This window comes from Doryrhamphus excisus, chromosome 19, assembly GCF_030265055.1.
Source record: "Doryrhamphus excisus isolate RoL2022-K1 chromosome 19, RoL_Dexc_1.0, whole genome shotgun sequence".
In the NCBI taxonomy this organism is placed as follows: domain Eukaryota; kingdom Metazoa; phylum Chordata; class Actinopteri; order Syngnathiformes; family Syngnathidae; genus Doryrhamphus; species Doryrhamphus excisus.
In genome coordinates, this window is record NC_080484.1 from 2,270,844 (window position 1) to 2,296,868 (window position 26,025).

Sequence of the window (26,025 nt, forward strand, 5' to 3'; positions counted from 1 at the left end):
TTATTATATTATTATATTATTATATTATTATATTATTATATTATTATATTATTATATTATTATATTATTATATTATTATATTATTATACTATTATATTATTATATTATTATATTATTATATTATGTTAGTACTACAAGTATAGTCTCAGAAATTATATTAAAGTATTCAAAATATTTATAAAATAAAAAATATATATTCTCTTTTTTTGTTAAAATCCTAATTTCTTTCTTCATATTTTGACCTTATTTAAAAAAGACATCAATGAGAAACAAACAAAAAAAAACATAAAGTTGTAATTTTGGGGAAAGTGGGTCAGGGAAAAAATTTCCAATGCTTTGAAAATAAAGCCTAAATATTATCATAATAAAGTCATAATAACAAGAAGAAAAAAAATTAAAAAAAAATACAAAAAAATACACAATACACAAATATAAAAAAATACACAAAAAACCACAGGTCTGGTGCTCAGAGACAGCTGGGATTTGAATAATGAATAATTATGTCGATAATTATCGGACATCCCTAATTGTGACAGTGCTTCACTTCTTTTTCCACTTTAAAAAAAAGTCCTTTCACTTCTTAAATGTTCAATTTCCATCACGTTTCATTCCTCCAAGTGGGCTAGCACTTTATATAAAATGATGGTAAAATGTGTGAGTTCTGATTCCATTTGTAGTAAACTAATAAAAAAAAAAAAAAAAAAAACTCAAAGTGAGTACAAGCAATCAGTGACAGGATTTTCTCCCAAACGGCAGGCTTTTATTTACATTTGTGTGCCAGCGTGTTACAGTGGCAACGTCAATTGAACTGGGGGGCCGTGAATAGGCCCGAGTCAAGAGCCCAAAATATATTTTCAATCTGCTTTCAATTTGGCAAAGACGGCGACGACGACGACGATGATGGCGGCGTAAAGGAGTGTGATTCACATCACTCCACTTGTGCGCCACTAAACTTGCTGCATTGTGAGGGGGGCCGTGTTTAATTAATCAGCAAATCACTGCTCTCCTCGCATGTGTTTGCACTTCAGGCGACGACGACGACGACGACGACGACGAGGCTCGGCATGAGGCGCATCCTAAAGACTTTGCATTGCGTAACAGCGCAGGCATCAGTGCATGGCGTGATGATGTCATCTCACAATGAAACCGGTCCAACTTTTATATATATACACATATATACATATATATATATATATTCCACTCTTCACTCGAGGATAATTTATTATAAGTGTGGCGAGCAGGTCCATGTGGGGGTGGGGATTTAGCAAAGTGGTGCTTGAAAATGCTATAGCAACCAAGCAAAGGGAGCTTTGGTGGTTGGTTGGTTGGTTGGTTGGTTGGCTGAGTAAAAAAAAAAATCATCTCTTATGCATGCAGACCGTGATGATGGTGTCACACATCCTTAAAACATCACAATCTACCTCCTTTTTTTTTTACAATTCACATTCATGGAAACCATGGAATGGTCAAAATATGAAAAAAGAAATTTTAACAAAAGAGAGACTATATTTTTTATATATTTTATATTTTTTTATATTTTTAATTTTTTTTTGATTTTTATATTTTTTAAATATTTTTTATATATTTTTATATTTTGTATATTTTTGTAGATATTTTATATTTTTTATGTAATATTTTTATATAATTTCTGAGAATATAGACTATATTTTTTATATTTTTATGTATTTTTATATTTTTATATTTTTTATATTTAATATGTAATATATGTATATGTAATATGTAATATGTTTATATTTTTATACATTTTTTATTTTTTTATTTTTTTTATATTTTGTATATTTTGTATATTTTTCATATTTTTTATATATTTTATATATTTGATATTTTTTATATTTTTTATATTTTATATTTTTTATATTTTTAATATATTTTTATATTTTTTATATTTTTTATATTTTTTATATTTTTTATATTTTTTATATTTTTTATATTTTTTATCCTCCTTTTTTTTTACAATTCACATTCATGGAAACCAACCAAAGCCAAACATACTCGCACAGCGCTTCTGTTTCATACGTTGTTTTGATGCGGTGAGACCGGGGCAACTGATGTTTTTTTGTGTATTATTTTAGGCTATACTCTTGTATATTTTCTTCTTGGTATTATGACTTTATTATGATAAAAATTAGGGTTCATTCTCAAAGCATTAGAAATGTTTTCGCGAACCCACTTTCCCCCAAATTACAAATTTATGTTTTTTTTATTGTTTCTAATTTATGTCTTTTTTGGAAAAAAGGTCAAAATATGAAAAAAGAAATTTTAACAAAAAAGAGACTATATTTTTTATATATTTTATATATTTTATATATTTTATATATTTTATATATTTTTATATTTTTTATATTTTTTATATTTTCTATATTTTTTTATGTTTTTCATATTTTCATATTTTTTATATTTTAATTTTTTTATATTTTTATATATTTTACATTTTTGTTTTCTATATTTTCTATATTTAATATGTAATATTTTTATACAATTTCTGAGAATATAGACTATATCTTTTATATTTTTTATATTTTTATATTTTTTATATTTTTTTATGTTTTTTATATTTTTACATTTTTTATATATTTTTGTATTTTTTTATATTTTTTATATTTTTAATTTTTTTATATTTTTATATGTTTGTATATTTTTTATATTTTTTATATATTTTTTATATTTCATATGTAATATTTTTATATAATTTCTGAGAATATAGACTATATTTTTTATATTTTTTATATATATATTTTTTAATATTTTTTATATTTTTTATATTTTTATATTTTTTATATTTTTTATATTTTTATATTTTATATATTTTATATTTTGTATTTTGTATATTTTGTATATTTTTTATATATTTTATATTTTTTATATTTTTTATATTTTTTATATTTTTTATATATTTTATATTTTTTATATTTTATATGTAATATTTTTATATAATTTCTGAGAATACAGACTATATTTTTTATATATTTTTTTATATTTTTACGCCCTGGACTGGTGGCCAGCCAATCACAGGGCACATAGACAAACAACCATTCACACTCACATTCATACCTATGGACAATTTGGAGTCGCTAATTAACCTAGCATGTTTTTGGAATGTGGGAGGAAACTGGAGTTATGCATGGGGAGAACATGCAAACTCCACACAGAGATTGGCCGAGGGTGGAATTGGACTCGGGTCTCCAAGCTCTGAGGCCTGTGTGCTAACCACTTGAACACCGTGCACCCGTCAGCAAACCCATGAAACTCAAATTTATTTTTTCTATACTTAAGAAAGGGAAGTCAGACAAAATGAGACGCCACAAAGTTACCACTTCCACACAGAATGGGAGGAGAACCTTTCTTCAGTTTGCATCTACGGCTGGCTACTTCAAGTACAAGGTACTTTTAGTACTAAAGTGCTAAAAAAAAAAAATGAAACGAGTGCCTTTTGTGACTTTTTAGTTGTCTTGAATGCTTACTTTGCACTGAACAGGAAGTCGCTGTGAGTCGGTCACAGTGACTGTGAGTCGTTGCCTGGAACGAGTTAATTTTAATGAACACGTCGTTATTGAAAATGGACTGAACGCTGTCAAAGCAAACAACGATTCTAATTGATTTCCCTTTTTTGTGGTGGGAAGCCGGTGGGAAGCCGGTGGGCTTGGGGGGCGGGGTGGGGGGGGGGGGGCGGTGGGGGACCTAACACCGCCTCCATCTTCTTTGTCCGGGATGGGGGCCTCTATTGATTGGCGCCTTGGTGTATCGCCGCGCATGTGTTTGCCTTCATTAAGAGATAACGGCTTCCTGATTACTTCCATCCCAGGGTTTGATGTCGCTTAATGTCTACTTTGTTCCCGTGTCATGTCGAAGGCCAGCAGGAATAATGAGCATGTGGGTGGGCCCTGATTGGCCCGCGCAGAGGCAAAGGGGATCAGTGGAGGGGTTAGGAAAGCAAAACCTTCTGGGGATGCCTCGGACACAGCATGTGGTCTGACGGCTGCTAAGCCCACATTTTTACCATCGACAGAAATTCCGGTGATTAACACCTTGCTGGGAAAAATTTGGCGATATCGGTTAATCTTATATTCCAACAAAAGCTTCTAAAATATACTTTTAAAGAGCTTTTGTGACAAATTTTGTCATGTCGCACAAATATTCCAAGGGAAAAAGGTTATTTTTATATTCTGCTACTTCCTATTTTAAATTTCATCAATAGCTTGTAAAATATACTTTTAAAGAGTTTACATGGCATATTACATGAGATAAAACATATACTCCATCCAGACACAATGCCGTCTGATGGGTTAAATACGTAGGTTATTTTTATATTCTGCTACTTACTATCTTAAATTTCATCAATAGCTTGTAAAATATACCTCTAAAAAACTTTCATGACATAAATGAAATATTCCAAACCAACATGCCACTTGCCGGGTTAAATACATATACATTATTCTACTATTTTTGCCATCTTAAATTTCACAAAAAGCTTCAAAAATTTACTTTTAAAGAGCTGGCATGAAAGGTATATTCCATATTCTGCTACATCCTATTTTAAATTTCATCAATAGCTTGTAAAATATACTTTTGAAGAGTTTACATGGCATATTACATGAGATAAAACATATGCCATTTGCTGGGTTAAATACATATATATTATTCTACTATTTTTGCCATCTTAAATTTCACAAAAAGCTTCTAAAATGCACTTTTAAAGAGCTGACAGGTATATTCCAAACCAGCGTGCCAAAAGTTTGTAAAATACGTATACCTTTAGAACTTTCATAACATGACTGAAATATTTTTAATAATTTTTATAGTCTCTTCTTACCATCTTATATCTCACCAAAAGCTTGTAAAATATACTTTTAAAGAGTTTACATGGCATATTACATGAGATAAAACATATACTCTATCCAGACCACAATGCCGTCTGATGGGTTTGATACGTAGGTTATTTTTATATTCTGCTACTTCCTATTTTAAATTTCATCAACAGCTTGTAAAATATACTTTTGAAGAGTTTACATGGCATATTACATGAGATAAAACATATACTCCATCTAGACCACAATGCTGTCTGGTGGGTTTGTTACGTAGGTTATTTTTATATTCTGCTACTTACTATCTTAAATTCATCAATAGCTTGTAAAATATACTTTTAAAGAGTTTACATGGCATATTACATGAGATAAAACATATACTCCATCCAGACACAATGCCGTCTGATGGGTTTGATACGTAGGTTATTTTTATATTCTGCTACTTACTATCTTAAATTTCATCAATAGCTTGTAAAATATACTTTTAAAGAGTTTACATGGCATATTACATGCGATAAAACATATACTCCATCCAGACACAATGCCGTCTGATGGGTTAAATACGTAGGTTATTTTTATATTCTGTTACTTACTATCTTAAATTTCATCAATAGCTTGTAAAATATACTTTTGAAGAGTTTACATGGCATATTACATGAGATAAAACATATACTCCATCTAGACCACAATGCTGTCTGATGGGTTTGATACGTAGGTTATTTTTATATTCTGTTACTTACTATCTTAAATTTCATCAATAGCTTGTAAAATATACTTTTGAAGAGTTTACATGGCATATTACATGAGATAAAACATATACTCCATTCAGACACAATGCCGTCCGATGGGTTTGATACGTAGGTTATTTTTATATTCTGCTACTTACTATTTTAAATTTCATCAATAGCTTGTAAAATATACCTCTAATACATATACATTATTCTACTATTTTTGTCATCTTAAATTTCACAAAAAGCCTCAAAAATTTACTTTTAAAGAGCTGGCATAAAAGGTATATTCCATATTCTGCTACATCCTATTTTAAATTTCATCAACAGCTTGTAAAATATACTTTTAAAGAGTTTACATGGCATATTACATGAGATAAAACATATACTCCATCCAAACCAAAAATCCATTTGCTGGGTTAAATATATATTATTCTACTATTTTTGACATCTTAAATTTCACAAAAAGCTTCTAAAATGTACTTTTAAAGAGCTGGCATAAAATATGTATTCCAAACCAGCATGCCAAAAGTTTGTAAAATATACCTTTAGAACTTTCATGACATGACTGAAATATTTTTAATAATTTTTACTATCTTAAATTTCATCAACAGTTTGTAAAATATACTTTTGAAGAGTTTACATGACATATTACATGAGATAAAACATATACTCCATCCAGACACAATGCTGTCTGATGGGTTAAATACGTAGGTTATTTTTATATTCTGCTACTTCCTATTTTAAATTTCATCAATAGCTTGTAAAATATACTTTTGAAGAGTTTACGTGACATATTACATGAGATAAAACATATACTCCATCCAAACCAAAATGCCATTTGCTGGGTTAAATACATATATATTATTCTACTATTTTTGCCATCTTAAATTTCACAAAAAGCTTCTCAAATGTACTTTTCAAGAGCTGGCATAAAAAGTGTATTCCAAACCAGCATGCCAAAAGTTTGTAAAATATACCTTTAGAACTTTCATGACATGACCCATCAGACGGCATTGTGGTCTGGATGGAGTATATGTTTTATCTCATGTAATATGCCATGTAAACTCTTTAAAAGTATATTTTACAAGCTTTTGGTGAGATATAAGATGGTAAGAAGAGACTATAAAAATTATTAAAAATATTTCAGTCATGTTATGAAAGTTCTAAAGGCATATTTTACAAACTTTTGGCGTGCTGGTTTGGAATATACCTGTCAGCTCTTTAAAAGTGCATTTTAGAAGCTTTTTGTGAAATTTAAGATGGCAAAAATAGTAGAAAAATATATATGTATTTAACCCAGCAAATGGCATATGTTTTATCTCATGTAATATGTCATGTAAACTCTTCAAAAGTATATTTTACAAGCTATTGATGAAATTTAAAATAGGATGTAGCAGAATATGGAATATACCTTTTATGCCAGCTCTTTAAAAGTAAATTTTTGAAGCTTTTTGTGAAATTTAAGATGGCAAAAATAGTAGAATAATGTATATGTATTTAACCCGGCAAATGGCATGTTGGTTTGGAATATTTCATTTATGTCATGAAAGTTTTTTAGAGGTATATTTTACAAGCTATTGATGAAATTTAAGATAGTAAGTAGCAGAATATAAAAATAACCTACGTATTTAACCCATCAGACAGCATTGTGTCTGGATGGAGTATATGTTTTATCTCATGTAATATGTCATGTAAACTCTTCAAAAGTATATTTTACAAGCTATTGATGAAATTTAAAATAGTAAGTAACAGAATATAAAAATAACCTACGTATCAAACCCATCAGACGGCATTGTGTCTGGATGGAGTATATGTTTTATCTCATGTAATATGCCATGTAAACTCTTTAAAAGTATATTTTACAAGCTATTGATGAAATTTAAGATAGTAAGTAGCAGAATATAAAAATAACCTACGTATTTAACCCATCAGACGGCATTGTGTCTGGATGGAGTATATGTTTTATCTAATGTAATATGCCATGTAAACTCTTTAAAAGTATATTTTACAAGCTATTGGTGAAATTTAAGATAGTAAGTAACAGAATATAAAAATAACCTACGTATTTAACCCATCAGACGGCATTGTGTCTGGATGGAGTATATGTTTTATCTCATGTAATATGCCATGTAAACTCTTTAAAAGTATATTTTACAAGCTATTGATGAAATTTAAAATAGGAAGTAGCAGAATATAAAAATAACCTACGTATCAAACCCATCAGACGGCATTGTGTCTGGATGGAGTATATGTTTTATCTCATGTAATATGCCATGTAAACTCTTCAAAAGTATATTTTACAAGCTATTGATGAAATTTAAGATAGTAAGTAGCAGAATATAAAAATAACCTACGTATTTAATCCATCAGACGGCATTGTGGTCTGGAGTTTTATGTGTTTTATCTCATGTAATATGCCATGTAAACTCTTCAAAAGTATATTTTACAAGCTATTGATGAAATTTAAAATAGGAAGTAGCAGAATATAAAAATAACCTACATATCAAACCCATCGGACGACATTGTGTCTGGATGGAGTATATGTTTTATCTCATGTAATATGCCATGTAAACTCTTCAAAAGTATATTTTACAAGCTATTGATGAAATTTAAGATAGTAAGTAGCAGAATATAAAAATAACCTACGTATTTAACCCATTAGACGGCATTGTGTCTGGATGGAGTATATGTTTTATCTCATGTAATATGTCATGTAAACTCTTCAAAAGTATATTTTACAAGCTATTGATGAAATTTTAAATAGGAAGTAGCAGAATATAAAAATAACCTACGTATTTAACCCATCAGACGGCATTGTGTCTGGATGGAGTATATGTTTTATCTCATTTAATATGCCATGTAAACTCTTCAAAAGTATATTTTACAAGCTATTGATGAAATTTAAGATAGTAAGTAGCAGAATATAAAAATAACCTACGTATTTAACCCATCAGACAGCATTGTGTCTGGATGGAGTATATGTTTTATCTCGTGTAATATGCCATGTTAACTCTTTAAAAGTATATTTTACAAGCTATTGATGAAATTTAAGATAGTAAGTAGCAGAATATAAAAATAACCTACGTATTTAACCCATCAGACGGCATTGTGTCTGGATGGAGTATATGTTTTATCTCATGTAATATGCCATGTAAACTCTTCAAAAGTATATTTTACAAGCTATTGATGAAATTTAAAATGGGAAGTAGCAGAATATAAAAATATCCTACGTATTTAACCCATCAGACGGCATTGTGTCTGGATGGAGTATATGTTTTATCTCATGTAATATGCCATGTAAACTCTTTAAAAGTATATTTTACAAGCTATTGATGAAATTTAAAATAGGAAGTAGCAGAATATAAAAATAACCTACGTATCAAACCCATCAGATGGCTCTAATTTTTGTGACTTCCTCCTTCTAATAAGAATCTCTCTCCTTCTTTTGCAACGTCCCTTTCGGTGTGCAATAAGAAAAAAAAAATTTTGCCGTTTTTTTTTTTCAGTTTGTGAACAAAACATGCTCATTTCTAGTTTCAAAATTTTGCCTAAAATGTGCCTTAAATCGGTCCCCGCCCAGCCCCGCCCCGGGTTAGACTTCCGTTCATTGAGTGTATGAATTGACCACGTGACAAAACGTGTGTCCTACCCGAGCGATTGAGACGTCGGCATGAATATACGGTGACAATTGAGGCTAAAAAGAGAAGCGGGGGGTGGGGGGGGGGGGGCGTCGCTCGGTGAATTGCATGTTAGCTAATTGTTAATTGAGGCGGCTGCCAGAGGCTAATTGCGTCGGCGCAGCCAAGCCATTTGCATGATGGACCAGCCACCTGCCTGCGGGCCCTGCCGGGGCAAACTATATAATTACTGCTCCGTGACTGTCGCCCCTTTTGTGTCACATGAATTCCTCCTAATGACATATTTCATTTGGGGGGGGTAAATATCAGCACCGACTCCTCCCATCTAATCCTCTGCAGGGGTGCAGAAGAAAATACGTTAAGTCTCAACAGGTCCTAATATGAGGCACCTATTTACACATGCCCCCAGGCACTGTTAAATGAACTTTGGGGGTGGTCCCCGCTGGGGGTTAAATGGACATTTGTGCCTTTTCTCAGCTGGGATCATGATGTGGTCCGGGCGGAGCGGGCCAGACCTTATTAAGCTGTCTCATTTGGGATCTTGATTGCTTATTGTATTGGAACATTCAAGGTTTTTTTTTTTGGGGGGGGGGGGTCGGCCTCCCAAAGCACACAAAGTAGAATTCATTAACATGTGTGTGTGTGTGTGTGTGTGTGTGTAAATGGCTGCACGTAATGTGTTTTATAAGTAATATAACCAAAAATATAACCAAAACCTCCAGCTTCTATAAAGATAATCATTCTCTTTTTTGTTAAAGTAATAATGTATTATTGCGGTTGCAATTATTATATTATTTTATAATTAAATTAATTATATTATATATATTATTATAATATATATTATTACTTAAATACTTTTCTTTGATTGATATATTTATTTATAATATAATAATATAATAATATTATATAATAATTCTCTTTTTTGTTAAAGTAATAATGTATTATTGCGGTTGCAATTATTATATTATTTTATAATTAAATTAATTATATTATTATATCATTATATTATATATATTATTATAATATATATTATTACATAAATACTTTTCTTTGATTGATATATTTATTTATAATATAATAATATAATAATATTATATAATAATTCTCTTTTTTGTTAAAGTAATAATGAATTATTGCGGTTGCAATTATTATATTATTTTATAATTAAATTAATTATATTATTATATAATTATATTATATATATTATTATAATACATATTATTACATAAATATTTTTCTTTGATTGATATATTTATTTATAATATAATAATATTATATAATAATTCTCTTTTTTGTTAAAGTAATAATGTATTATTGCGGTTGCAATTATTATATTATTTTATAATTAAATTAATTATATTATTATATAATTATATTATGTATATTATTATATATTATTACATACATTTTTTATTTGATTGATATATTTATTTATAATATAATAACATTATATAATAATTCTCTTTTTTGTTAAAGTAAAAATGTATTATTGCGGTTGCAATTATTATATTATTTTATAATTAATTTAATTATATTATTATATAATTATATTATATATATTATTATATATTATTACATACATTTTTATTTGATTGATAGATTTATTTATATTATAATAATATTATATAATAATTCTCTTTTTTGTTAAAGTAATAATGTATTATTGCAGTTGCAATTATTATAATATTTTATAATTAAATTAATTATATTATTACATATATTATTATAATATATATTATTACATACATTTTTTATTTGATTGATATATTTATTTTTTTTACATTTTTTATTTAATTGTTTTTTTTAGTTCACTTAATCACTTGTTTCTTATCATCTATACATTATTTTATCTATATGGATATGGTGCGTATATTGCACCACATTTAATTTCACGGCATCAAACTGGGATATTTTTGCCATGTATTATTTTCTGCATTTTATTTGACTATATCGATATTTATTTCATTTCTGTCATATTTGTTTTAAGTCTATTTCCTTTCATTAATTTCACTTATTATGATGACGATGTTAAATGATACACATTTTAATCAGATTAATCACAGTTTTCATTTGAATTAATCACAATTAATCACTTTTTTTTACCCCCGAAATAGGGCACTTTTTTTAAATTTTATTTATTTATTATTTTGACGCAAAAAAAATATAAAAGACAAAACAGAATTACATCCTTTATATTTGAATGTATTTGAATGTAACATTTCTGTCATATTTGTTTTAAGTCTATTTCATTTCATTCATTTCACTGATTATGATGACGATGTTAAATGACACGCATTTTAATCAGATTAATCGCAGTTTTTTTAATATGAATTAATCACAATTAATCACTATTTTAAACCAAATTTTCCTGTATTTTACCAGAAAAAAATATAAAAAAAACAGGACAGAATTACATCCTTTATATTTGAATGTACTGATTGTATTTGAATGTAACATTTCTGTCATATTTGTTTTAGGTCCATTTCATTTCATTAATTTCATTTATTATGATGACGATGTTAAATGATACATTTTAATCCAATTAATTGCAGTTTTCATATAAATTAATAACAATTAATGACTATTTTTAACTCTCCGAAATAGGCCAAATTTTCCTGTATTTTACCGGAAAAAAATACAAAAAAACAGGAGAGAATTACATCCTTTTCTGTCATATTTGTTTTAAGTCTATTTCATTTCATTAATTTCACTGACTATGATGATCTGTTTAAATACATATTGGTGCTTTATTAAAGCTGTTAAATGATATGCATTTTAATCAGATTTCATATGAATTAATCACAATTAATCACTATTTTAAACTCTCCGAAATAGGCCAAATTTTTTTTGTATTTTGCGGGAAAAAAATATAAAAGACAGGACAGAATTACATCCTTTATATTTGAATGTATTTGAATGTAACATTTCTGTCATATTTGTTTTAAGTCTATTTCATTTCATTCATTTCACTTATTATGATGACGATGTTAAATGATACATTTTAATCCGATTAATTGCCGTTTTCATTTGAATTAATCACAATTAATCACTATTTTAAACTCTCCGAAATAGGCCAAATTTTCCTGTATTTTACCGGAAAAAAATACAAAAAAACAGGACAGAATTACATCCTTTTCTGTCATATTTGTTTTAAGTCTATTTCATTTCATTAATTTCACTGATTATGATGATCTGTTTAAATACATATTGGTGCTTTATTAAAGCTGTTAAATGATATGCATTTTAATCAGATTTCATTTGAATTAATCACTATTAATCACTATTTTAAACTCTCCGAAATAGGCCAATTTTTTTTGTATTTTGCGGGAAAAAAATATAAAAGACAGGACAGAATTACATCCTTTATATTTGAATGTATTGAATGTATTTGAATGTAACATTTCTGTCATATTTGTTTTAAGTCTATTTCATTTCATTCATTTCACTTATTATGATGACGATGTTAAATGATTCACATTTTAATCCGATTAATCGCAGTTTTCATATGAATTAATCACAATTAATCACTATTTTTAACTCTCCAAAAAAGGCCAAATTTTCCTGTATTTTACCGGAAAAAAATACAAAAAAACAGGACAGAATTACATCCTTTTCTGTCATATTTGTTTTAAGTCTATTTCATTTCATTAATTTCACTGATTATGATGATCTGTTTAAATACATATTGGTGCTTTATTAAAGCTGTTAAATGATATGCATTTTAATCAGATTTCATTTGAATTAATCACTATTAATCACTATTTTAAACTCTCCGAAATAGGCCAATTTTTTTTGTATTTTGCGGGAAAAAAATATAAAAGACAGGACAGAATTACATCCTTTATATTTGAATGTATTGAATGTATTTGAATGTAACATTTCTGTCATATTTGTTTTAAGTCTATTTCATTTCATTCATTTCACTTATTATGATGACGATGTTAAATGATACACATTTTAATCTGATTAATCACAGTTTTCATTTGAATTAATCACAATTAATCACTATTTTTAAGTCTTTGAAATAGGCCAAATTTTCCTGTATTTTACCGGAAAAAAATACAAAAAAAACATTATGATGATCTGTTTAAATACATATTGGTGCTTTATTAAAGCTGTTAAATGATATGCATTTTAATCAGATTTCATTTGAATTAATCACAATTAATCACTATTTTAAACTCTCCGAAATAGGCCAATTTTTTTTGTATTTTGCGGGAAAAAATATAAAAGACAGGACAGAATTACATCCTTTGTATTGAATGTATTTGAATGTAACAGCTCCAAATTAATTACAAAAAAAAAATCAATTTCGGTAATAGTTTTAAAACCTCGTTATGAAGTCACTTTGTAATTTAAGTTGATTTAACATGTTTTAAGTTTATTTTCCGGGCTTCTGGGCATACTTAAATCCAGTAAGAGTTAACAAGTAAGAGATAACAAACAAAAATTAACATAATTAATGAAATAAATCAGTTACTACTGTTACTATAGTAACTTACTTCACCTATATGTTGTTGTACTATATGACCGGGTGTACCTAATGATGTGGTTAGTAAGAGTCATATTTTATTTCAAGTTATTCCCTCGGAAAAGTTCCGTTTTCTGTTGCTCCGGTTTGTCAACTATACGTTCAATTTCCGATGAGGTGATTTCCTTTTGTGCGGAACAGCAGGTCTATTCCCATTGGCTGAAAGAGACGCCCTTGGACTATTCAGCCTCTCGTTAAATGGAGAAGTTATCCCTGCGGGACCCGGAGAGAGTTGTCTTAACTCGGTTAGTGATGGTTCGCCGGGCCTGAAAGGACCCCCTGCTGGCGTTGTACACAGAGACTTGGTGAAAGGGGGGGGGGGGGGGGCAGTGACATGCCTCTCCTTTCCTTTCCCCGGCACTTTTAACTGGAATGCTGACTTGCGGCATGCAGGGGATATCACATGGATTGATTTTAAAGCAACATGCACAAATCCGTGGTGGAGGCGGTGGAGCTGGATGTTGATGGGATGCAAATGTGAGGAGCTGCACGGTTTGGAGGGGGCACTTGTTCGTTTGGATGAGAGGGGGGCAATCTGTCTTCTATTTGCCAATGAAACTAATGTTGCTTTCTAGCTAAATGTGCTTAAGGAGACTTCTTTGGACAGTTGTGGGGTGAGAAATACTTGTGTCTACAAAATAACCTCAAAACTATAACATAGAGATGTATACAAAAGACTTAGACAAGACTACAACCTAAAGACTTACACAAAAGACCTACGCAAGACTACAACCTAAAGACTTACACAAGACTACAATGTAATGAGCTACACAAGACAATACTACCTAAAGACTTACACAAGATGATACTACCTAAAAACTGACACAAGACTACAATGTAAAGAGCTACACAAGACTATATTACCTAAAGACTTACACAGGACTACAATATAAAGACTTACACAAGACTACACGACCTAAAGACTTACACAAGACTACACGACCTAAAGACTTACACAAGACGATACTACCTAAAGACTTACACAAGACGATACTACCTAAAGACTTAGACAAGACGATACTACCTAAAGACTTACACAGGACTACAATATAAAGACTTACACAAGACTACACGACCTAAAGACTTACACAAGACGATACTACCTAAAGACTTACACAAGACAATACTACCTAAAGACTTACACAAGACAATACTACCTAAAGACTTACACAAGACGATGTTACCTAAAGACTTACACAAGACTACAATGTAAAGAGCTACACAAGACCATACTACCTAAAGACTTACACAAGACTATATGACCTAAAGACTTACACAAGACTACAATGTAAAGACTTACACAAGACTACACGACCTAAAGACTTACACAAGACGATACTACCAAAAGACTTACACAAGACGATAGGACCTAAAGACTTACACAGGACTACAATATAAAGACTTACACAAGACTACACGACCTAAAGACTTACACAAGACTATAATGTAAAGACTTACACAAGACGATGTTACCTTAAGACTTACACAAGACTACAATGTAAAGAGCTACGCAAGGCTATACGACCTAAAGACGTATACAAGACTACAATGTAAAAAGCTACACAAGACCATACTACCTAAAGACTTACACAAGACTATATGACCTAAAGACTTACACAAGATGATACTACCTAAAGACTTACACAAGACTACAATGTAATGAGCTACACAAGACTATACGACCTAAAGACTTACACAAGACGAAACTACCTAAAGACTTACATAAGACTATACGACCTAAAGACTTACACAAGACTACAATGTAATGAGCTACACAAGATGATACTACCTAAAGACTTACACAAGACTACAACCTAAAGACTTACACAAGACGACAATGTAAAGACTTACACAAGACTACAACCTAAAGACTTAAACAAGACTACAACCTAAAGACTTAAACAAGACTACAACCTAAAGACTTAAACAAGACTACAACCTAAAGACTAACACAACTGTAGTTGTGAATTTTTCGTGTGCGAGCGCGTGCGAGCGTGTGTGAGCGTGTGCAGTAAGTGTGAAGAAGGTCCGCCATGCATGTCCCACAAAGGCCATAAATAAAGATGCCTTTGCTAGGTTAAAGACGACAACGTTGTCGTCCTTGGGTATTGTTTGCATTTGTTTGCATGTTAACGCAATCATCCTTTACTTTCCCCCGATGCGCCGTACGAGCACAGCCGCTTTATGCATCTTTTCCTTGATAAATGGACACATTTACATGGTTTTTTTTTTTTCTGTCCCACAAAGACCCGGCATAGAATCTCCAGTTAAGTGGCAAAGGGAAAAAAAGGCCTCCTATTAAAGTTAAGACAAATTGCAGTCACGCCTGGAAAGCTTCTTCCTTGGAAAGAGAAACAAAGGCGCCGCACGTAAAGAGCGTAGAAAAGCTCCCGCACTCGGCGAGCTCTGAATGCTGCATTTCATGCCGCCGACAATTACATGCCGAAAGGTCAAGTATTACAAGATATCGGGCTCCGCCTGGCATGCAAAGTATTTGTGGTACAATACCTTGAAGAAGCAGATAAAGGCTGGAAAATGAAAGATTGTACGTTGCTTTTTCTTCTTTGCACCAACCTGGCAATAACGTTTATTCAGGACCGGGTGATTGCCGTTGTGGCGTAATTGTGCAATTTTTTTTTTTTTTCGTGCACGTGGATACGCCGGAGCATCGCTGCAGTGACATCTTGACAAATATGATACTTTCGCTACGAGGTTGAATCCAAGAAAAATATATTAAAAGCTGCTTATAAACTGGGTTTATAGCTTCAGTACCCTGGACAGCAACCCAGGTGCAGCTTTTACATTCATTTAAATGAGAATGCTACAAATAGTCCATTTTGTGACTGCATTGTTGAGTTAGGATTAGTTTTTCCAAACTCATCTCGTGTTCCGTGGGGTGGGGGGGGCATACCTGTTCAAAAAAATTGTAGAAATTAACACCCAAAATATTCATTTTTTTTAATAATTTTATAATTTTATAATTTTATAATTTTATAATTTTATAATTTTATAATTTTATAATTTTATAATTTTATAATTTTATAATTTTATAATTTTATAATTTTATAATTTTATAATTTTATAATTTTATAATTTTATAATTTTATAATTTTTATTTGTTATTTATTTATTTTTTATTTATTTATTTATTATTATTGTTATTATTTTATTTTTTTTTTAATTAATTAATTTATTTATTTATTTTATTTTTTATTTATTTATTTTATTTTTTATTTTTTATTTTTTATTTTTTATTTTTTATTTTTTATTTTTTATTTTTTATTTTTTATTTTTTATTTTTTATTTTTTATTTTTTATTTTTTATTTTTTATTTTTTTTTTATTTTATTTTTTTTATTTTTTTTTTTATTTTTTATTTTTTTTTTTTATTTTTATTTTTTTTTTTTATCTTTGAATATTTTTTAAAAATACAATAAAAACAGAAGGACCCAATCTGCAATAAGAAATTGACCAGCATGAACAGCCTTATAAACGTAATCCTAATCCAACATAAAATTAGACATAATTGGATTAATAAATACAAATAAATCACAGGTGACATGTTAAAATAATGCAAGCAAAATTATTTTTTATTTTTTATTTTTTATTTTTTATTTTTTATTTTTTATTTTTTATTTTTTATTTTTTATTTTTTATTTTTTATTTTTTATTTTTTATTTTTTATTTTTTATTTTTTATTTTTTATTTTTTATTTTTTATTTTTTATTTTTTATTTTTTTGTATTTATTTTTTTTATTTTATGTTTTAAGGCATTTTCAAATTGTATCTTTGAATATTTTTTAAAAATACAATAAAAACAGAAGGACCCAATTAGCATTAAAAAATTGCCCAGTTTTGCAGCATGGACAGCCTTATAAACGTAATCCTAATCCAACATAAAATTAGACATAACTGGATTCATAAATACAAATAAATTTTAATTAAAATGTTAAAATATTGCAAGTAAATTAACATTTCCAATACTGCTTCTTCAGTTTTTGAATCCTCTCCATTTAAAGGGAATATTGAGCCGCATCAGAGCCAAAAGTGGCGTCAGCGCAGCTAAACGGGCGAATAAAATGCAGCGGCCCGTCTTGTAAGTCAAATATGATGAGCTGGAGATTAGAGACTAATTGCTGGGGGGTGGACGGGGCGCCGTTCGGCCACAAAGGGGGTCCATGAGAGCGCACACGCCTCCGACAAGTCATCCTCAACAGCTACAAGACCCGAACAAAGACCACACACGGCGGCAAAGACATGTTAATGTAATCCCACCCAAACCCCCCCACCACCAAAAAAACTTCGAAAGTTGATTCACTCTGAGCTTTTTCTTCCATGGGGGGGGGGGGTGGACTGGAACGACTCAAAAAAAATTTGAAAAAAACTCACTAAATCATAATTAGCCTGCTAAACCCAATTTGCTTCTTGTTCTAAAAATATTTGCAGAGAGTATGAATAAAAATGAAAAAATTAAAAAAAAATTAAAAAAAATTAAAAAAAAATTAAAAAAATTAAAAAAATAAAAAAAAAACATTAAAAAATTACAAAAAATTTAAAAAAATTAAAATGAAAAAAATTTACATTATTTACATTATTTTTTTAATCTAAAAATAAAAAATACTACCACTTACTGTAATATTAATAATAAAAAAATCCAACTATTTTACACAGAATTACTGTAAAATCCAATAGCACTCTTACCTCAAATATTAAATAACTACAACAAACCTATAAAAAAATATTATTTATGTATTGTGGTCAACTGTAAAAAAAAACAAAACTTTTTTTAAGTAAGGTCCACTCAATGGATATTACAATTTTACATAAAAAAAATAAACAAATAGACCATAAATACATCATAATAAACTAAGATATAGTCACAATTAATACACATGTAACATCAACTGAATGTAACGTATGTAATAAACATTAAATTGATTTTTTAATGAAATTAAAAAATTAAATAATAATTATTATTATCATTATTACTAGTAGTAGTAGTAGTATCCCTACACATTTTATTATTATAATTTTGTCCAACAAATTTACATTAAAAAACGTCGATTAATGATTTCATTAATTATTCATTAATAAATAATAAACAATAATAATTCCAAATTTTCCTTCACAATTGACCACAAACACATTTAGCAAAATGATTATGTGCCGTTCATTATTTTTGACTTAAGTTAATATAACTATATATTAAAAAAATATATATTTATATGCTTAATGTATGAATAAAATAATAAAAACATTCTAAAAAAAATAATAATAAAATGTAAATAATGAAATGCATATACAAATGTTTGTATGATGCTATGAATATAAAATAATAAATAAATATTATTTCCACGCTTCCGTGGCCCACATTCAATGACATGGTGTGCCAAATCCGGCCCCCGCGCCTTGAGTTTGACACCCGTGATCTCGGGAATAAATTTGAAATAAAACTTGAGGTAATATAACTATATATTTAAAAAATATATATATCTTAAAATGCTTTCCACAATAATATTAAAATGTATAAATAAAATAATAAAAACATAGTAAAAAATAATAAAATGCAAATAATGAAATGCATATACAAATATTTGTATGAGGCTATAAATATGAAATAATAAATAAATATTATTTCCAAGCTTCCGTGGGCCACATTCAATGATATGGTATATTTAAAAAATATATATCTTAATTATAAAAAATTATAAAAAATTATTTTAAAAATTATTAAAAAAAATAAAATGCATATACAAATATTTGTATGATGCTATAAATATAAAATAATAAATAAATATTATTTCCAAGCTTCCGTGGGCCACATTCAATGATATGGTATATTTAAAAATATATATATATCTTAATTATAAAAAAATTATAAATTATAAAACAAATATTTAATTTTTTTTAAAAAAAATATTAAAATGCATATACAAATATTTGTATGATGCTATAAATATAAAATAATAAATAAATATTATTTCCAAGCTTCCGTGGGCCACATTCAATGATATGGTATATTTTAAAAATATATATATATCTTAATTATAAAAATTATAAATTATAAAAAAATATTTAAAAAAAATATAAAAAAATTTAAAATGCATATACAAATATTTGTATGATATTATAAATATAAAATAATAAATAAATATAATTTCCAAGCATATAATGATATGCTGTGCAAAATCTGGACCCTGCGCCTTGAGTTAGACACTATTTATAAAAATTATTAAAAAATTATAAATGATAAAAAAATTATAAAAAATAATAATAATAAAATTCAAATAATGAAATGCATATACAAATATTTGTATGATGCTATAAATATAAAATAATAAATAAATATTATTTCCAAGCTTTCGTGGGCCACATTCAATGATATGGTATATTTAAAAATATATATATATCTTAATTATAAAAATTATAAATTATAAAAAAAATATTTAAAACATTTTTTAAAAAATATTAAAATGCATATACAAATATTTGTATGATGCTATAAATATAAAATAATAAATAAATATAATTTCCAAGCATAAAATGATATGCTGTGCAAAATCCGGACCCTGCGCCTTGAGTTAGACACTATTTATAAAAATTATTAAAAAATTATAAATTATAAAAAAATTATAAAAAATAATAATAATGAAATGCAAATAATGAAATGCATATACAAATATTTGTATGATGCTATAAATATAAAATAATGAATAAATATTATTTCCAAGCTTCCGTGGGCCACATTCAATGATATGGTATATTTAAATATATATATCTTAATTATAAAAAAATTATAAATTATAAAACAAATATTTAATTTTTTTTTTTAAATATTAAAATGCATATACAAATATTTGTATGACGCTATAAATATAAAATAATAAATAAATATTATTTCCAAGCTTCCGTGGGCCACATTCAATGATATGGTATATTTTTTTAAATATATATCTTAATTATAAAAAATTATAAATTATAAAAAAATATTTAAAAAATTATAAAAAATAATAATAAAATGCATATACAAATATTTGTATGATGCTATAAATATAAAATAATAAATAAATATTATTTCCAAGCTTCTGTGGGCCACATTCAATGATATGGTATATTTTTAAAAATATATATCTTAATTATAAAAAATTATAAATTAAAAAAAATATTTAAAAAATTATAAAAGAAATAATAAAAAGCATATACAAATATTTGTATGATGCTATAAATATAGAATAATAAATAAATATTATTTCCAAGCTTCCGTGGGCCACATTCAATGATATGGTATATTTAAAATATATATCTTAATTATAAAAATTATAAATTATAAAAAAATATTTTAAAAATATTAAAAAATGTAAAAAATAAAATGCAAATAATAAAATGCATATACAAATATTTGTATAATGCTATAAATATAAAATAATAAATAAATATTATTTCCAAGCATTAAATGATATGGTGTGCCAAATCCGGCCCCCGTGCCTTGAGTTTGACACCCGTGATCTCGGGAATAAATTTGAAAATAAACCTCAAATTCCCCATAATGATAAGATTATTTAAAAATCCAATATAATACACTCGCAATTACCCGTAAGAGTTACTATTACTATTATAATAACACAGTATTACCTAGGTAATACATCTTAAAATGAATTCTACTGCCATATTGATACATTTACAGCACGTGACCATTCCAAATATTAGTATATGTCAACACTGAATCGAAAACCGATTTCCACCCTTTGGCGGGATCCTTGTCGCCTAGCAACCACATTGTTAGGGTCCAGCTCCCTAATGATTATTATAGGCCGCCTTCAAATAAATGACTCATTTTTTTTCACCCCCCCCCCTCTCAACGCTTTGAAATGGAAATTTAAAAAAAAATAGTTTCTTGGCATGACTGATTGATGATAAGACGCGTTTTGGTTATCGTTAAGCTTGTGTTTGATCCCCCCCTCCCCCCCCCCTCGCAACACACACACACGCAGTTTACTCTACAAACGATGTCTTTAAAGTGTTAAATAAACCCACAAGAATGCACTCAGTATTTACCCAATTCCGGAATAAAAGCCGCTGATAAAGCTGTTTAGTTTGCTTTGCCTTGCCCTAAGTCCGAACGCATAAATAGAATTCCCCCACGGACACGAAACTCACGCATGAGAAACTAATATTATTATTATTATTATTATTTTAACACCAAAATATTCCACAAGTTTTCTTCTTTCATAATTTATTAATAGTACTGTTTTTGCGTTGTGAGTGAAATATCTATATAAGTTACAAATAAATGAAACGTATACAAATACCAACCAAACGACAACAAAGTGTAAAAAATAATAATAATAATAATAATACCGTACAACAATAAAGCTAAAATGCTAAATCTATACCGCTGACATTAAAATGCGTTTCTGAATTTTCGTGTTTTTTTTTTATATAATTTACATAAATAAATCCCAACTGTTCCAGCTTCCGGTAGAAAAAAAAAATGTCCGTGACTCTTCCAAAATGTCAAAAAAATGTTTTTAAAAAGATATCTATATAAGAGATATTAAATAGAGATAATATAAAGGGGGCAGGGGGGGGTCACCAAGTCCTGCCGTACAACAGAGCGGAACACTGCAGCGCAGAGCCGTACTCCGCCCCGGGGGAATTGAGGTGAGAGAGGCCGGCGACTTGGCTCTGCAGCGCCGGTGGGCTGGAGGAGTGCGGGCCCAAATCCGGAGAGTGACCGGCGCTGCTGACTTGCTGGTGCGCCAACCCGGGGGTGTGGTTGCTGCTCGCGGACATGATCATGACATTTGCGGGTTGTTGTTGGTGGTGATGCTGGTGGTGGTGGTGGTGATGCTGGTTGTTGTTGTGGTGGTGGGTGGGAGCCTGCGCGGTGGAGGCCGTGTGGCCGCTGCCCTGACACGGCTTCCCGTCTTTCACCAGCACGGGCACCGCGACCCTGCGGGGGGATTGCTGCTGTTGCTGCTGTTGTTGACAGGACCCCCCTTCCTGCTGCATCTGCTGCTGGGACACCTTATCTTTCGCTTGTCGCTTCATTTTATAGCGGTGGTTCTGGAACCAGATCTTCACCTGCGTGGGGGTCAGGTGGATCATGCTGGCTAGGTGCTCCCTCTCCGGGGCGGAGAGGTACTTCTGCTGCTTGAAGCGGCGCTCCAGCTCGTAGACCTGGGCCTGGGAGAAGAGCACCCTCCGCTTTCTCCGCGGGGTGGAGGCCAGGGAGCCCATGCCTTTGGCGTGGACCTCCGCCAGGGAGCCCAGGCCGCCCATGCTGCTCATGTTCATGCCGGAAGACGAGCCCATGAAGCGGGAAACTGGAAGGCCCGGGGCGGAGAAAAAACACATTTTCAAACCCGGACCGCAAAGAACTCCACTTTTGTCGCCCACAAATTAACCGTTATGGAAACTGGTTATTTATCATAAATCATATTTTTATCAATTATACAAAATATAAATCTTCCTAACGCTATATGACTTTTTTTTTGCATTTTTCCTCAACACAAACAATATTTTAAAATTATTAACGCATTATTATTAATAATAATAATAATAATAAATTTTATTTTTATTGCACTTTACATTACATAAATAATAATAAAACAACACAACAAAAGGTATATATATATATATATATATATTTATAAAATAAAATAAAACATAAAATTTGCGTGTTTTATTTCAAAAAAATTATGAGTTTTTAAAATATTAATATTATTAAAATCATAATATTAAAATATATATTAAAATATTACTAATCATAATTTGATATCATTTATAACATAAATGACATTAATAAGCTAGACTTAAATATAAGCGATTCGGAGTATTATAAAAAAATACATAGCTGTATTTTAATATTAGTATTATTAATATGTCATATAAATACATTTGAGTTTTTATGTACTGATTCAGTATTTGTCAATAGTCATATTAATTCCTGTTGTGTATTTTTAGATATTTTAGGAGAATTATGATAGTACTATTATGTACTATAATAGTATAAAAAAATATAATAGTACTATTATAATTCAATATAAGTATTATAACATAAAAAATATAACATTAGATTCAAAAATGTACTCATTCAGTATTTGTCAATAGTCATATTAATTCCTGTTGTGTATTTTTAGATATTTTAGGAGAATTATGATAGTACTATTATGTACTATAATAGTATAAAAAATTCTAATAGTACTATTATAATTAAATATAAGTATTATAACATAAAAAATATAACATTCGATTCAAAATGTGTACATTTTACTGTCCTTTTTTGGTTTAAAAATATTATAAATAATAGAATATGTTGTGGTACAATTTAATAATTATAAAAAAAAGTATGCATTTAAATAAAAATATTATTAAAAATAATTAGAATTAAAAAAAGTGTTAAGAAAATAAAAATAATAGGTTTAATAATGATTATAAATGTTATAAGAAAGTCTAAAAGATATATGAAATATGATTCTAAAGAAAATATTATTATTATTATTATTATTAGACATTAGAAATATGATAACTTATAATAATTAAATTGAATAAAGTAAGGAAAAAATTATAGGCCTAATATAAAAAAAAACGACTAATAAATATAATAATAATATAATAATGGAGAACTCACTGGTGGAAAAGCGCGGATCCGGATTGGCTCCGTACCAGCCCGCGGCCGTGGCGCTGCCCCTCATGCCGTCCTGGTAGGGGGCCAGCTCCCCCATGTTGCCGTTGCAGTAGCCGCCCACCCCGGCGGCGCTCATGTGGTGGTACGCCGCCGACACGCTGCCGTTGTGGCCCATGTGGTGCTGCTGCATGGCGGCTTGGGACACCTGCGGCTGCCGGTAGCCTGCCAGCTGGGCCCCGAGGTTTCCACTTCCTCCTCCGGTGGTGTTGTTGTTATTGTTGCCGCCGTCCATGCTCACCTTCTTGTAACTCTCCTCCAGGGGACTCAGGATGTCGGACACTGAAAAGGGGGTCGTATGCTTGGGGCTCATCGACATTGTCCTGAATTAGATTGAGCTTCTTTGGAAAAGCCCACAAGCCCCCTCACTGTGGTTCCTGTCCCGGGTAAGCTGCAGTGGGAGAGTCCGCCTTAATTGTATGGAGCTCGGTACTGGCTCCGGGTGTCTTTTAACCGGGCTGCAGGGGTTTAAGGCTGCATGCGAGCAGAGGCGGGGCGTCGGTGACAATGCAGGCAGAACCGAGCTGTCATGTCACTTTGCAACAAGACATGCGTGCTGTGCTGTGCTGTGCACACTCCCTCCTCGCCCCGCCTCTCCCCCTTTCTCTTCCTCCCACTTGCTACAACGTCACCTCTGCAGAGTTTGCGCGCCACAATGCACTTTATTAACTGAACTGATGTTTACGAGGGCCTCTTCATGAACAGGAGGGCCCCAGGAGTTGAGAGGGACTCCTCACGCGTGGTGACTTTTTTTTTTTTTTTAATAGCCTCACACGCGTGATTGCAGTATTTGTTTGCGTGGAGGAAGAAGAAGAAGGAGGGGGGAAAAAAAGCACACAAACAAACACTATTTATGACCCTTGTGAGGAAAAGCGGTAGAAAATGAATGAATGAATATTATTTATTATTTATTATTTATTATTTATTATTTATTATTTATTATTTATTATTTATTATTTATTATTTATTATTTATTATTTATTATTTATTATTTATTATTTATTATTTATTATTTATTATTTATTACCCTCGTGAGGAAAAGCGGTAGAAAATGAATGAATGAATATTATTTTTTATTTTTTATTTAGTATTTAGTATTTAGTATTTAGTATTTAGTATTTAGTATTTAGTATTTAGTATTTAGTATTTAGTATTTAGTATTCATGACCCTTGTGAGGAAAAGCGGTAGAAAATGAATGAATGAATATTATTTATTATTTATTATTTATTATTTATTATTTATTATTTATTATTTATTATTTATTATTTATTATTTATTATTTATTATTTATTATTTATTATTTATTATTTATTATTTATTATTTATTATTTATTATTTATTACCCTCGTGAGGAAAAGCGGTAGAAAATGAATGAATGAATATTATTTTTTATTTTTTATTTAGTATTTAGTATTTAGTATTTAGTATTTAGTATTTAGTATTTAGTATTTAGTATTTAGTATTTAGTATTTAGTATTCATGACCCTTGTGAGGAAAAGCGGTAGAAAATGAATGAATGAATATTATTTATTATTTATTATTTATTATTTATTATTTATTATTTATTATTTATTATTTATTATTTATTATTTATTATTTATTATTTATTATTTAT

At 29.2% G+C, this 26,025-nt stretch overlaps 1 protein-coding gene across 1 annotated transcript; it reads right to left on the reverse strand.

Moving 5' to 3' along the window:
• Window positions 1-22,311: 22,311 nt before the first annotated feature.
• Window positions 22,312-24,816, reverse strand: nkx2.1 (NK2 homeobox 1). Its single transcript, XM_058056464.1, has 2 exons — window positions 24,356-24,816; window positions 22,312-23,048 (listed from the first exon to the last, which is right to left on the reverse strand). Exons 1-2 carry the CDS (start codon window positions 24,726-24,728, stop codon window positions 22,312-22,314), a joined length of 1,110 nt encoding a protein of 369 aa, XP_057912447.1. The 5' UTR covers window positions 24,729-24,816.
• Window positions 24,817-26,025: the final 1,209 nt, after the last annotated feature.